Genomic DNA, 16271 nt, shown 5'->3' with positions numbered 1-16271 from the left:
ATAGTGTTTTTGTAACATTTTTGTACAGTCAGGTTCAAACAAGATGCACAATAAGATGGCATGGGTCCATTGCACAAAAAGGGATCTCTTATTTTTGGGATGTTACGGCACGATAAATGGCCCCAAAATGAGGATGTACTAAAGATGTTAAATTAGAAGAGCTACACATAGGCTGCTAGAAGGTGACCTGCCATTATGTACAAATTAAGTCAAGACATTTAGTATATAATGAATAAATGATAAATAAAGAGTCTTTTCCTGGTGCTTCTCAGCGACAGATTGAAGATACTCAATAATGGCAATCACTCTTCTTGGCACTTGACAACACATAAACATTGCAACAGTCTTAAAACGCACGGATAGCAGCAAGAGGTGAATAATGCATCTGATCACAGATCAGATCTAACCCGAACCCAAACTTTTTGAACAGGTGCTGACAGAATGACAAAAAACAAGCATAAGGCCCCACATGATCAACTTATGAAACCACGTGGCCTCTCTAGGAGGCGGGACATTCACTTCAGAATGTCTGATTTGGCAGGTGAGGAAACACAGGTGTCCATTTGTATCTGCCAAATCTGATAGTGCTACTTCATGTGCATCTTTTTGGGCGTCCCCTGCTTCTTGCTCTGCCACAGGTGGCTCGCAATAGTGACGGCGTCCACGCTGGCGGACATGGTTTTGGCCGGGATCTGACTAAACTGCTTCCTGTCCGAGTTGTACTTGTAAAGGCCCTCGATCATTTTGGCCGTGATGGTCTTAGGTCCGATGCCGACCAGTCGTGTGATCTCCTCCGTCTCAGGGCAGTAGGCGTACACCGACCTGAACTGGCAACCGGAGTCGCGGAACAAAACCAGGAAGTTATTGGCTTCGGATTTTTCCATTTCCTGCAGAGGAAGAAAACAATTAAATGTCATTGTTGTGGCCCAATCTAATGTTACAACACCAAGCCTGTTTATTACCACCAAACATCAGAAAAATGAGGACCTGTGATGTTTTTAATCTCCTAGCCCCAAAACCAGTGAAGTTGTGTAAATGGTAAATAAAAACAGAATACAATGATTTGCAAATCCTTTTCCACCTATATTCAATTGAATAGACTGCAAAGACAATATATTTATTGTTCGAACTGAGAAACAAAATTATTTTTTTCAAATAATCATTGACTTAGAGTTTAATGGCAGCAACACATTGCATAACAGTTGTCACAGAAGCATTTTTACCACTGTGTTACATGGCCTTTCCTATTAACAACACTCACGAAACGTTTGGGAACTGAGGAGACACATTTTGAAGCTTTTCAGGTGAAATTGTTTCCCATTCTAGCTTTATGTGCAGATTAAGTTGTTCAACAGTCCGGGGTTTCCGTTGTGGTATTTTAGGCTTCATAATGCGCCACATATTCTAAATGGGATACAGGTCTGGACTACAGGCAGGTCAGTCTAGTACCCGCACTCTTTTACTACAAAGTCACGCTGTTCTAACAGGTGCAGAATGTGGCTTGGCATTGTCTTGCTGAAATAAGCAGGGGCGTCCATGATGACGTTGCTTGCATGGCAACATATGTTGCTCCAAAACCTGTATGTACCTTTTAGCATTAATGGTTCCCTCACAGATGTGTAACTTACTCATGTCTTGGGCACTAATACACCACCGTACCATCACAGATGCTGGCTTTTCCGAATTAATGCACGTAGAACAGGAGTGTCAAAATCATTTTCACTGCGGGCCACATCGCAGTTATGGTGGCCCTCAGAGGCCCATTTGTAACCAAGAATAATTTATGAAAATAAATAGGGATTCACCTCATTTCATACAATTTTTGGCCCTGTGATGAGGTGGCGACTTGTCCAGGTTGTCCCCCGCCTTCCGCCCGAGTGCAACTGGGATAGGCTCTAGCACCCCACAGCGACCCGGAGAGGGACAAGCGGTAGAAAATGGATGGAAGGATGCCTGTGCATTTTATAATTAAAAAAAAGATAAATAAATAAAAAAATCTTAAAAACTGTCAGCTCAGTCGCCAAAATATTACTGTCAAATTTCAGGTGTTTTTTTAGCATATAATGTAAATGGAAAAACGGTAGTATAGTTTTTTACGGAAAAAATTCTGGCAACTGAGGTGCCAGTTTTTTACTGTAAAATTTACAGTGTACAATTTGGTGTAAAACTTTCTCCAATATCATAAGTCAAGCAGAGATTTATCATTGTTATTTTAACTAAAAAAAACATTTTAAAACATTTGAAATTTGTATATTTGTTGCATTATTAGATGTTAAATTTGAAAATATATGCAATTGCATGCAGTTTGTGAGAAAAGATAAAAATACTTCTTTGTCGTGTTTTATTTCAAAGCTTTCACTGGCCACATTAAGTGATGTGGCGGGCCAGATCTGGCTCCCGGGCCTTGAGTTTGACACCTGTGGCATAGAAGATTAAGAGGGAAGAGGACAAGAATTTTGGCTCTTTTATGGGATAATTTGCCTCGACGTCTGCTTGAAGAGCGTGTCTGCAGTGAGCAGTCGGAGACAGACTTTCAACTTTCACGTGAGTTCCAAAAACATATTTTCGACTGTTCTCCGCTCCGTTGTCAACTATTCATTTTGTAACCGTCAATTTTGGTGAATAATTATGACTGTAAGCTTTTTCCTACTCACAGTACCACAGATCCACGCCAGAAGCCAGTTGCTCAGAGTTGACAGGGTTTTTAATATAATTATTTTCGTCAATGTGCATTTTCTTGTAGACTTTTCAGTCTCTCCAATCCTCTCTTCTCCTCCTCTGCCGGCTGCTCATTCTTAAAGACAAAAGTTGATTAGATTCACACGTACCACCTGCGAAATCTAATCACCTGCCAGCTGCGTCTCACCGTCCCGCCCATGCCACGCCCCCGTCTGAGGGTGCACTGTCTCCAGTAGCCCAGACGGGATCGCTGACATTTACATCTGCAGTGTGCTCATCACAACCTCCCTCCACATACCTCCACCGCCAGACTTAGGCCGGGACGTCGTCCGGCCGCACCTACTCCCCCCCTCCGCCTGAGCGCGGGAGAGGAAGTCCGCCACGGCCATCTGCGCTCCCGGCCTAAGGATCACTCTGAAATTGTAGGGTTGTAAAGCGAGATACCACCGGGTGATCCGTGCGTTGGCATCTTTCATGCGGTGGAGCCACTGAAGGGGCTTGTGGTCCGAGCAGAGGCTGAATGGGCGTCCGAGCAGATAGTACCGGAGGGCACCGACCGCCCACCGGATGGCGAGACACTCCCTCTCCACCGTACTATATCTGGCCTCTCTTTCTGACAGTTTCCTGCTGATATACAGGACCGGATGGTCGGTGCCCCCCCCGCTGCTGAGATAAAACGGCTCCCAGTCCTCTGCCCGACGCATCCGCCTGCAAACAAAACGGGATGGAAAAATCAGGCATGTACAGTACCGGCTCCTCGCAAAGTGCTTTCCTTACCTTCTCGAATGCCTTCTGGCACTGCTCCGTCCACTGGACCAGCTCTGGGGCACCTTTCCGGGTGAGGTCAGTTAATGGGCTGGTCAGGTCCGCAAACCGGGGGACTAACCTCCAGTAGTAGCCCACCAGCGCCAAGAACTGCCTCACCTCCTTTTTCGTCTTCGGGGTCGGGCAGGCCGCAAATGCTGCGGTTTTATCTACATGAGGCCGCACCTGGCCTTCCCCCAAGTGGTACCCCAGATACTGTACCTCCCTCCGGCCAACTGCGCACTTCGCCGGGTTGGCGGTGAGCCCCGCCCGCCTCAGGGACTCGAGTACCACCCCCACTCTCTGCATATGCTCCGCCCAGCTGTTCCCCTGGATGATGACATCATCCAGATAGGCGGCGGCATATGCAGCGTGGGGTCGCAGCACCCGGTCCATGAGTATCTGAAATGTGGCGGGCGCACCAAACAAGCCAAACGGAAGGGTCACGAACTGGTATAAACCTTCCGGAGTGGAGAATGACGTTTTTTCCTTGGACTCTGGAGACAAGGGAATCTGCCAGTAGCCCTTAGTCAAATCCAGTGTCGTAAAAAACGAGCAGTGCCCAACCGGTCCAGGAGCTCGTCGACCCGGGGCATTGGATAGGCGTCAAACCGTGACACCTCATTCACCTTGCGGTAGTCCACACAGAACCGCACAGACCCATCTTTCTTCCCTACCAGAACTATGGGGCTGCACCACGCACTGTGTGACTCTTCTATCACTCCCGGGGATGGCGTGGCGCAGTGGGAGAGTGGCCGTGCGCAACCCGAGGGTCACTGGTTCAAATCCCACCTAGTACCAGCCTCGTCACGTCCGTTGTGTCCTGAGCAAGACACCTCACCCTTGCTCCTGATGGTTGCTGGTTGGCGCCTTGCATGGCAGCTCCCTCCATCAGTGTGTAAATGTGTGTGTGAATGGGTAAATGTGGAAGTAGTGTCAAAGCGCTTTGAGTACCTTGAAGGTAGAAAAGCGCTATACAAGTACAACCCATTTATCATTTATTTTATTTAATTCCAGCATGGCTTTTAATTCTTCCCGAACTACTTTGCGTTTGTGTTCGGGCAGCCTATAGGGCCGGGACCTCACCGTCACGCCTGGGCTGGTCTCTATGTGATGCTGGGTGAGAGTCGTGCAGCCTGGCAGGGGGGAGAACACGTCAGCAAAACGTTGCTGCAATTTGGCCACGTCTGCTTTCTGTGACAGCGTAAGATGTTTATCATAGCGGAGAAGGGAGGGCTGGGGGGAGGGGGGAACCTCCGGCCCAAGCTCCTCGCTCTCCGCTATCGCCGTCACCATGGAGACGGGCTCCGCTTCCCTCCACCCTTTTAGTAGGTTGAGGTGGTATATTTGTGTTGCCCCGCCCCAGTCAGATCGCCTGACCTCGTAGTCCACGTCACCTACTCGTCGCGTGACCACAAAGGGTCCTTGCCACTTGGCGAGTAATTTGGAGCTGGATGTTGGGAGTAATACAAGTACTTTCTCTCCCGGTGAAAATTGTCTGAGTTGCGCCCCCCTGTTATACAGGCGCTGTTGACGTTCTTGGGCTTGGAGCAAATTCTCACGTGACAAGTGCCCTAATTTGTGGAGTTTTGCTCTCAAGTCCATGACGTACTGAATTTCGTTTTTACTGGGGCTTGGACATTCCTCCCTGCTTTCTTTAACTAGGTCCAGTACCCCACGCGGCTTCCGGCCGAACAACAGTTCAAATGGAGAAAATCCTGTTGAGACCTGGGGAACCTCCCGCACTGCAAATAACAGGGGATCCAACCATTTATGCCAATTTGGTTTGTCCTCGTGTACGAACTTCCGGATCATGGATTTCAAAGTTCTATTCCTCCGCTCCACCAACCCATCCGTCTGTGGGTGGTAAACGCTAGTTCGAATAGATTTGATCCCCAATAAACCGTACAGTTCCTTTAACGTGCGTGACATAAAGGACGTGCCCTGGTCAGTTAGAATCTCTTTCGGGATTCCAACCCGGGAGATAACTTGAAACAGTGCCTGCGCGACACTCTTTGCAGAGATGGAGCGCAGTGGCACTGCTTCGGGATAGCGCGTTGCATAATCCACCAGGACTAGCGCAAAGCGATATCCCTGGGTGCTCGGGTGAAATGGCCCGACAAGGTCCATGCCAATTCGCTCAAATGGGGCCTCTATGAGGGGTAATGGCCGCAAAGGGGCTCTAGGAGTGGCCGCTGGGTTGACTAGTTGACAGTCCGGGCGGGCCGCACACCAACGGCGCACGTCTGCCCGAATGCCTGGCCAATAGAACCGGGCCATTATCCGATTAAGTGTTTTGTCATAGCCCATGTGTCTGGCCATCGGGTTAAAATGTGCCGCCTGGAAAATTATTTCTCGACGGCTTTTTGGCACCAACAATTGGGTGATTTCCTCCCCTGTCTGAGTGTCACGGCTCAGTCTGTACAATCTGTCCCTAATCAATGCAAAGTGAGGGAAATCCCGCGTTATTCCCGGGCGAACCCGCTGCCCATCAATCAAAATCACTTGGTCCCAGGTCGCGCGCAGAGTGTCATCTCGAGACTGCTCGAGTGGAAAATCACCCATGGGGCGCCATTGGGGAACCGGGGAAACCTCCTGGGAAGTCCCCGCCAGCTCCCATTCCCCCTCCCCCTCGGCAGCGTCGGATAATCTCGCGTCGCCGATGGGAACAGCGCGGGTATCCCCTTTCCCTACCGTCCGTGAACGCACCCGTGCACACTGCTTTATTAATCCCTTAAATCCCGACCAATTTGTTCCCAAGATTAAGGGGTGCGCCAGGCGCGAATTTACAGCCACCTTAACACTATGTTTTTCTCCTCTGAAAAAAATTTCCACCGGCACAACGGGGTACGCGTGAATATCCCCATGCACACATTTAACCCGCACCCGTGTAACCTTACTCAATACCCCGGGTCGAACCACGTTTTGGTGAATCATGGACTGCTCGCAGCCCGAATCCACCATCGCCCGGTATATACTCCCTTGTATCCTTACCGGTACATAGTATGTCTCTCCCGGTCCCGGGGAGGATACTGGAGGGTCGCCCACCCGGATCAGCTGCCCCACCTCCGTCGCTGGACACTCCCGTTGCAGGTGACCTAGACGTCGGCACCTCCAGCACACCTGCCCCGGCATTCGAGGCGCCGTTTGCGGGGGAAACGCAGTATCTGCCGCGGCCTGGCCCTGAGGAGGAGAAAGCAGATTCATGTTGTTTCGTAGCCTGGGCCACGGCTGGGCTCCCTCTGCTGGTGGCGGGCGCATTCTGCGTGGCGCCGGTACTGGCCACTCCCCTCCTCCTGCAGCCTTCTCCCGCTGTACTGCCAGGTGGTCCTCTGCCAAGGCTACCGCCGCTGCTACCCCTTGTGGCCGGTGGTAGCGGACCCATGCTGACGTCCGCGCCGGGATCGCCTCCAGGAATTGTTCTACAATCAATTGTTCCATTACCTCTTCTGTTCCTCCGGGTTGCAGCCATCTTGTCGCCGCGTCTTTTAATTGTTGGCCCAGGGCGAAAGGCCGCTCCTCCGGTCCGAGTCTCAAGTTCCGGAACCTTCTTCTGTGGTCCTCCTTGGATCCTCCCGTCTGGTCCAACACCGTCCAACACAGCCTACCACCGGGACACTGGTGGTAGGCTGAGCGCCGCCCGCTGCGCCTCTCCCGCCAGCAACGGTAACAGCCACACCGCCCGCTCCTCTTCTGGCCATGCGCAAGATTTTGCTGTCGCCTCGAACATGTCGAAAAAGCTGTGGGGATCTTCCGTTTCCGCCATTCTGTGCATGTCCACTGCCGTCAACGCTGGCCTCGCTGCTGCGTGTGTCTCCACTTTGGCCTTCTCCGTCAGCGCCTGCAGAATCTGGCTCTGCTGCGCTATCTGGCCCTGCATCGCCTCCATATGCTGGTGGTTCGCGGTAGACACCTCTGCCAGTAGCTGCCCAAGTGCCTCGATCGTGCTTGGTGACGACATCACAGCTCTTTTTTTTTTTTTTTTTTATACGTTGGGCGCCAGTTTTAAGCTTTTTCCTACTCACAGTGCCACAGATCCACGCCAGAAGCCAGTTGCTCAGAGTTGACAGGGGTTTTAATATAATTATTTTCGTCAATGCGCATTTTCTTGTAGACTTTTCAGTCTCTCCAATCCTCTTCTCATCCTCTGCCGGCTGCTCATTCTTAAAGACAACAGTTGATTAAATTCACGCGTACTACCTGCGAAATCTAATCACCTGCCAGCTGCGTCTCACCGTCCCGCCCATGCCACGCCCCCGTCTGAGGGTGCACTGTCTCCAGTAGCCCAGACGGGGTCGCTGACATGTACATCTGCAGTGTGCTGATCACAACCTCCCACCACAATGACGCTTATCGCTTTTTGGTGAATGCGACCCCAGCATTGATGACACATCACATATACAGTACAGGCCAAAAGTTTAGACACATATTCTCTTTATTCAATGCATTTTCTTTATTTTCATGACTATTTACATTGTAGATTGTCACATCAAAACTATGAATTAACACATGTGGAGTTATGTACTTGACAAAAAAAGGTGAAATAACTGAAAACATGTTTTGTATTATAATGTCTTCAAAATAGCCACCCTTTGCTTTGATTGCTGCTTTGCACACTTTTGGCATTCTCTTGATGAGCTTCTAGAGGTAGTCACCTGAAATGGTTTTCACTTCACAGGTGTGCTTGAAGCTCATTGAGAGAATGCCAAAGGTGTGCAAAGCAGTAATCAGAGCAAAGGGTGGCTATTTTGAAAAAACTCAAACCTAAAACATGTTTTCAGTTATTTCACCTTTTTTGTTAAGTACATAACTCCACATGTGTTCATTCATAGTTTTGATGTGACAATCTACAATGTAAATAGTCATGAAAAAACATTGACTGAGAAGGTGTGTCCAAACTTTTGACCTGTACTGTATATCTGATTCATTTCCACATACAATATAGCTCGGTTGGTAGAGTGGCCGTGTCTGCAACTTGAGCGTTGCAGGTTAGATTCCCGCTTCCGCCATCCTAGTCGCTGCCATTGTGTACTTGGGCAAGACACTTTACCCACCTGCTCCCAGTGCCACCCACACTGGTTTAAATGTAACTTAGATATTGGGTTACACTGTGTAAAGCGATTTGAGTCACTAAAGAAAAGCGCTGTATAAATATAACTCACTTCACTTCACAAAAGAGGCCTGGATCGGATATGAAAAATTTGGAATTGGACTTTTCACACAGACATCAACAAATCCGATACAGGTGGGCAAAAAAATCATAATTGCCCCGCAGTGTAAATTTCAGCTTTAGCTATATTCACCTCCAATGCACTATTGTGAAAACTTAAATGGTTAGAAAAGAGTATAACATGGGACCTATCAAATCACAACATACATCGAGGATCTTGTTCTTCTGCCCTTCGTTGACCCTTCCGGCCAGGCAGCAGTGAGCCAAAGCATTCTGGATGATGTGCTTGTTGGACTTGGCGCTGGGCTCCTTGTAGAGTTTCGGTCCTACATTGCAACAATAAAGTGTCAAAGCAATAAAAGTACGTGCATGAAGACTGTTTCATACCTGTGTACTCGGTGTTGGAGGAAGTGGTCGATTCGTTTTCCCAGTCCTTCTCTCCGTTGCGACTACCAGCAGAGGGGCATGAAGAAAACCCCTCTGCAGAGTCGGGCCTGCAGACAGCAACAGACAAACCGATGTTAGCTTGCATCACATTGTCCAACAGAGAAAGCTACTGTATATTCAGCCAAGCAAAGCAAATGTGCCGCCATGGCTTCTGTGAGGTTGTGAATTGCAGCCAGCATAGAAAGGAAAGCAGCGAGCGACTGCAGATGAAAGAATGGGAGAAATAAGTATAGGAACCAAATAGTACTGGTACTGGTACTGGTACTGTGTTCAATTATAAGCAGAATGATCATGTGAATGACAAAGTAGAGCCACAGTACCTAAAGTAGTGCTGATATACAAAACACAAAACCAGTGAAGTTGGCACGTTGTGTAAATGGGAAATAAAAACAGAATACAATGATTTGCAAGTCCTTTTCAACTTATATTTAATTTAATAGACTGCAAAGACAGGATACTTAATGTTCGAACTGAGAAACTTATTTTTTTTTGCATCAGTCCATCTTAGATGAGCTCGGGCCCAGCAAAGACGGCGGGGTTTCTGGGTGTTGTTTCGCTTTGTATAGTAGAGTTTTAACTTGCCCTTCCAGATGTAGCGACCAACTGTAGCTACTGAAAGTGGTTTTCTGAAGTGTTCCTGAACCCATGTGGGGATATCCTTTACACACCAATGTCACTTTTTGATGCAGTAACACCTGAGGGATCCAAGGTCACGGACATTCAATGTTGGTTTTCAGCCTTGCTGCTTATGTGCAGCGATTTCTCCAGATTATCTGAACCTTTTGATTATATTAAGGACTGTACATGGTGAAATCCCTAAATTCCTTGCAATAGCTGGTTGAGAAATGTTGTTCTTAAACAATTTGCTCACACATTTGTTCACAAAGTGATGACCCTGGCCACATCCTTGTTTGTGAATGACTGAAAATTTCATGGAAGCTGCTTTTGTACCAAATAATGGCACCCACCTGTTCCCAATTAGCTTGTTCACCTGTGGGATGTTCTAAAAATAAGTGTTTGATGAGCATTACTTAACTTTCTCAGTCTTTTTTCCACTTGTGCCAGCTTTTTTTAAACATGTTGCAGGCATCAAATTGCAAATGAGCTAATATTTGCAAAAAATAAAGTTTACCAGCTTGAACATTAGAGTATCTTGTCTTTGCAGTCTATTCAATTGAATATAGGTTTAAAAGTATTTGTCAATCATTGTATTCTGTTTTTATTTACCATTCTACACAACATGCCAACTTCACTGGTTTTGGGGTTTGTACTATGTAGTATTACTACTGACCTTTGCTTTCTTTCTTTAGGGGAGTTTAGAAAGAAGGGGAAATGAGGAGAAGCTACTTTATTGCCTCTGAGGGAAGCATGCAATAGAGGAAAAAGACAGAGTTTTGTAAAATAGGAAACAACTCCAGCATATCAATCATTGAAAAAGGCTGCAATATTGTATGTAGCCCATAATTCACATACACAGAATTTTTCGAACAAATAGGCGCGCTTAAAATCCTTTCATTTATTTTAAAAAATCGTCAATGCACCTTGTAACCCGGTGCACCTAATGTACGTATTCATTCTGGTTGTGGTTACCAACCATGACGTGTTACCAGTAGATGGAAGTCACACATAAGAGATACTGCAAGTTTGACGCCTGTTCAATAAGTGGCACGAGGACAGACCTGGGAAAATTACGGCCCGGGGGCCACATGCGACCCGTTAAGTGGCGCGAGGACAGACCTGGGCAAATTAAGGCCCGGGGGCCACATGCGGCCCGTTAAGCTTTTCAATCTGACCCGCCAGACATTTCCAAATAATTTTTTTAGATCTTTAAGATGGAAACAGTAGCCGCCATTATGATTTGCAGTTACGTTTTCTAATGACCGTAAGTCTTGAAATTTACAAAGTATTTCAATGGTTGGAATATGTGCTTTTGCATGATATACTACTTACTATGGTAATGTATTTAGTGTCAGAATAATTGTATCTAAATTATCACAAAACTTTGTGCTGCCATTAGTTCCCGGCGAGAGTACAAAAGCTGTCTTTGATCCTACCAAGAAGAAGGCTTGTAAAACTCCACTGTGTAGGATGGGAAGTAACATGAAGGGGTTCTGTTTCTTTGAAAATTTTTGTCTTGACCTGAGATCTACAAAGCGGAGAGGAAGCAGGGCCTGACTCCCCTCCAGGCACCTCTTCTTTGAACTGTTTTACGACCTTTTCTTTGAACTGTTTTTAATCAAAGGCGATGGCTGTTTACGGCCCCTCCACCCTTAGAAATAGCTGTTGCCATGTAATCAAGGAAAGTCCAAATAAAAGAGGAGTAGTACAATCTTTTGTCAGAGCGTGGTGAGACACTGTACAAGGGTACAGGTGTACCCGCTCTCCTCATTGAGCCAAATATAATTCTGTCTCTGTTTGATTCCTTGCTTCTTAGCTTGTTTAATGGATGTCATCAGAACCTTACTATGGTAATCTAAATCAGAGCAGCTCAGATGAGGCACCAAGCAGTATGGGTGGGGAGCGTTTCCACAGAGTATTTCCAGACGGCCAGCCTAAAATGCAGGTGTCAGGGGCAGATTTTTACAACAAAGTTCTAAAGCTTAGTGATTTATCAGATGTATCAGATTATAGGTGTTTGGTATGGTCCGAAAAATACAGTACACAGAGATGATCTATAAAGCCTATATGCTGAGGCTTGCATCTTATAAATGAGCAAAATAGAGAGTGCAATCCACTTAGTGTGTCTGTATTCATGTATTTGCAGAATATATGATTATTATGGTTATCTACATTTAGCACTATAGCGCATATCTAAAGAATATTCTAGTCTATGTGCGTGTCTACATTTTTGGACAGTCAAAAATAAACTTCACTTTATTGCTGCTTGATGACTTCTGGGGCTAATTAAAACAATTGATTTGTTTTGGTTGCTGCTGGCATTTTTTAATGGTGTTATTTTTTTCATAAACGAAATATAATTATTATATCCTATGTGAAAAAAACATCTTGTAATGCATTTTTTAAATTTCCCTTCCCAGAGCGCACTTTCAAAAAGCTACAAATAGCTTCTGTTGTCTAGACCGCGCTTCAATGTTACAGGAAAAAGGTGGTATGTGTTATATTTGTTCTGCAAATAACATGACAAAATGCCACAGTTTGGACCATGTGATGTCATAAATGTGGAGGGAAATGAGTGTCTCCATGGGGACAGCCGCTATTCTATAAAACCTCATTTAAATAGGGCGATCTGCACCACTTTCGCACTTGTTATCTATTGCACACTATCAATTTGTTTTGACAAATTTTGGAAGAAAATAACCTTCTAGTGCATTTTCACCAATGTCATGAGGGCGGTTTTCCTGCCTTTTTTTTCCTCTTGTGTCTGCAAGTCTCTCCTTGTGCTGCCAGCCATCCAAGCCCACCTGCACCTAATCAACGACCTGACTTAAACCCTGGATCTCAACCCAGCCAGTGCCAGTTCGTCCGTTGCCTGTGGTACACTCTAACCCAGGGGTGTCAAACTCAAATACAGAGTGGGCCAAAATTTAAAACTGAACAAAGCAGCGGGCCAAGGTTGAACAAATTAACCTTTTAATAGGGACCCAAACAAGTTTTGCATTGAATATTAAACAAGCAAGGCTTATTTAACTTTATAGTGACATGCAAAATCGAATTTCAAGTTATAATAATAATGATTAAAAAAATATCAATGGCATATCAAATAAAATTTAAATAAAAATTGGGGGGAGCGGGGTTTGGTGGTAGCAAGGGTGTATATTGTAGCGTCCCGGAAGAGTTAGTGCTGCAAGGGATTCTGGGTATTTCTTCAGTTGAGTTTATGTTGTGCTACGGTGCGAATGTTCTCCCGAAATGTGTTTGTCATTCTTGTTTGGTGTGGCTTCACAGTGTGGCGCATATTTTTAAAAGTGTAAAAGTTGTTTATACGGCCACCCTCAGTGTGACCCTTATGGCTGTTGATCAAGTATGACTTGTATTCACTTGTGTGAGTTAAAGCCGCATATACTTTGTAAGTGGGCCGGCACGTTGTTTGTATGGCGGAAAAGTGGACTTGACGATAGGCTGTAGAGGACTCTAAAGGCAGTGCCTTCAAGGCACGCCCCCAATATTGTTGTCCGGGTGGAAATCGGGAAAAATTCGGAAGAATGGTTGTATTGGGAGATTTTCGGGAGGGGCACTGAACTTTGGGAGTCTCCCGGGAAAATCGTGAGGGTTGGCAAGTATGAGTATCAGCAGTGAATGCAGTGTTACAGAGGCATCGCCGCTGTATAATACTGATGGGCCAGCTCTAATCTTAATTTGATATTGCCTCAAGGGCCAAATTAAATTACACGGCGGGCCAAATTTGGCCCGCGGGCCAGAGTTTGACACCAATTCTCTAACCTGAATGCTATCATTCTGACCTTTGCCCTGAACCTTTTTTGATTCCTGTTTTTTGTATTTCCTCAGATGCTGAACAGACTTTTGACCCCGTCTTCCTGGAACTGATTTTTGTTACTCTTAAATTATTTTCTCCAGTGATTTTTTGTTATTAAATAGACTTTTTACTGATCCGCAATTGGATTCCTTTTTGAGACCGTAACAGATATACTGCACATCACCTCTCCAATTATCGCCTGCTTTTCAGTTTTGTATAATTAGAGAGCATTTACGTAACTGGCTTGGAAATAGGAGTTTAGAACATTCAAGAGGGTGCTCTCATACATTTGAAAATAATACATAAATATTTACACATAGTCTATAAATTAATATTTTGATAAATGTCTATCACTAATAGGTAATAAAGAAATTAATGTTGTTGTTTTTTTACCAAAAAGCACAACAAAGAGTTTTCAACAGGAATGTCAGAGTGACATCCTCACCTGTATGTCTTCTTGTTATCTGCATGGTTGCTTTCATTGTCAGTCAGATTCAAAGAGGCCAAAGAAACACTGGATACCGAGTAGCCTCGAGGACGCACGCCTGCACAACCACATCACCTAGGTTAGGGATGACTGCACATCATTGCATGTGCTGTGATTTAAGGCCGGCACCTGATAATCTCATGGGGACAGCCGAGGACTCCATGACGTCCCTGTGGATGGACTTTGGTCGAGGCTTCTTCTTGAGGCTTCCGCCTCGAGGCTTGACCACTTCATTCATGTCCTCCATTAATTTAAGCTGCTTCCTCCTTAAATACTCGTTCCGGATGTATTCTTTTCTTGCCTTCTCCTCGTCCTTTTTCAGCTGTTCTTCTTCTGCTTTCAACCTAGAGGACAAGATAACACAAGATATAAAACCTACAATCCAAAACGTGTGTGTGTGTGTGTGTGTATATATATATTTATATATATATATACATATATATATATATATATATATATACACACACACACACAATATATATATATATATATATATATATACACACACACACACAATATATATATATATATATATATATATATACACACACGCACACAAATATATATATATTTATATATATATATATATACATAAAAACCCTGTTTCCATATGAGTTGGGAAATTGTGTTTGATGTAAATATAAACGGACTACAATGATTTGCAAATCCTTTTCAACCCATATTCAATTGAATGCACTACAAAGACAAGATATTTGATGTTCAAACTCAAAAATTATTATTTTTTTGCAAATACTAATAAACTTAGAATTTCATGGCAGCAACACGTGCCAAAGTAGTTGGGAAAGGGCATGTTCACCACTGTGTTACATCAACTTTTCTTTTAACAACACTCAATAAACGTTTGAAAACTGAGGAAACTAATTGTTGAAGCTTTGAAAGTGGAGTTCTTTCCCATTCTAGTTTTATGTAGAGCTTCAGTCGTTCAACCGTCCGGGGTCTCCGCTGTCGTATTTTACGCTTCATAATGCGCCACACATTTTCGATGGGAGACAGGTCTGGACTGCAGGCGGGCCAGGAAAGTACCGGCACTCTTTTTTTTGGAGCCACGCTGTTGTAACACGTGCTGAATGTGGCTTGGCATTGTCTTGCTGAAATAAGCAGGGACGTCCATGAAAAAGACGGCGCTTAGACGGCAGCATATGTTGTTCCAAAACCTGTATGTACCTTTCAGCATTAATAGTGCCTTTACAGCCAACTTAGCTTGGTTGACCACCACTGGTTTTTGCTTACGGGAAGAAATCACATGACAGAATGTAAGCAATTGAAGTAAATTTGGTCCGGGTTGTAAAGAAACACAGACCTATTGTCATATAGTAATATATCTAATTATGCTCATACTTCTAAGAATAGTTTGAAAGAAAAATATAAAATGAGGGGACACACCGTGCTGCTTCCTTTTTCTTTTCCTGGTCCAGCTCTTGTTGTTGTTTCTTCTCTTGTGCCTCCCTCTCCCTCCTCAGCCTCTTCTCCAGCAGAGCTGCTTTCTTTGTTGCAATGTCCTCATCCCCTTTTTCATCATCCTGGAAGGGAGGGCGTGTAATCAGAATAGTATTGAGCATGATAGAGATGCCAGAAAAAAATAAGCCTCAGTTGATGTCATGTTGTTCTTCTTTCGAGGACAAGCTCGCTGAGACTGAATCAACAGCACCTCTGCTGGTTGCTGCCTGGTACCGCACCCCTTTTGTCTCAGTTGCTTTATGACACATTGTAGATTTAAAAGCGGGGGTCAGCAAACCACGGTTTTAGAGCCGCATGCGGCCCTTTACCGCCGCCATAGTGGCTCCCTGGACCTCTTTTAGAGTTGTGTGAAAATGGAAAAAGATGAAGAAAAAGATATATTTTTTGTTTCAATATATTTTCTGTACAAGAACAAACATGACACAAACCTTCCTAATTGTTAGAAATCTCACTGTTTATGTTGTACATGCTTCACTGATGAAAGTATTTGGCTTTGTCCTACTAATTTCAGCGATCCTTGAATTCATTGTAGTTTGTTTACATGTACAACTTTCTCTGGTGCTGCCACAAAAATACGTGTTTCATGCCACTCCTTCTTTGTCTCATTTTGTCCACCAAATGTTTTATGCTGTGCTCGAATGCACAAAGGTGAGCTTTGTTGATTTTATTGATTTGCTTATCAGGCATATTTGGTCAATCCATGACTGCAAGCTAATCGATGCTAACATGCTATTTAGGCTAGCTGTATGTACATATTGCATCATTATGCC

General features: G+C 45.0%; 1 protein-coding gene across 3 annotated transcripts in view; it reads right to left on the bottom strand.

Annotated features, from left to right (window-relative positions):
- Nucleotides 1-16271, bottom strand: part of camsap2b (calmodulin regulated spectrin-associated protein family, member 2b) — a 101067-nt gene that overhangs the window by 310 nt on the left and 84486 nt on the right. For 2 of the 3 annotated variants that reach the window (XM_061920193.1, XM_061920194.1), the window contains 7 exons: nt 15427-15563; nt 14152-14366; nt 13981-14080; nt 10392-10457; nt 9041-9147; nt 8861-8979; nt 1-887 (listed from right to left, as the gene is read on the bottom strand). The exon at nt 1-887 is cut by the window's left edge and continues 310 nt beyond it. In XM_061920193.1, coding sequence (XP_061776177.1) covers nt 588-887; nt 8861-8979; nt 9041-9147; nt 10392-10457; nt 13981-14080; nt 14152-14366; nt 15427-15563 — 1044 coding nt within the window. In that variant the 3' untranslated portion in view covers nt 1-587. The remainder of the gene's footprint in view (nt 888-8860; nt 8980-9040; nt 9148-10391; nt 10458-13980; nt 14081-14151; nt 14367-15426; nt 15564-16271) is intronic. The other variant, XM_061920195.1, reaches the window with a different exon arrangement.

The sequence above is a fragment of the Nerophis ophidion genome, linkage group LG14, assembly GCF_033978795.1.
Source record: "Nerophis ophidion isolate RoL-2023_Sa linkage group LG14, RoL_Noph_v1.0, whole genome shotgun sequence".
Classification (NCBI taxonomy): Eukaryota; Metazoa; Chordata; class Actinopteri; order Syngnathiformes; family Syngnathidae; genus Nerophis; species Nerophis ophidion.
Note: the sequence above shows the minus strand (reverse complement) of the source record. Positions and strands in the feature narration are given on the sequence as shown.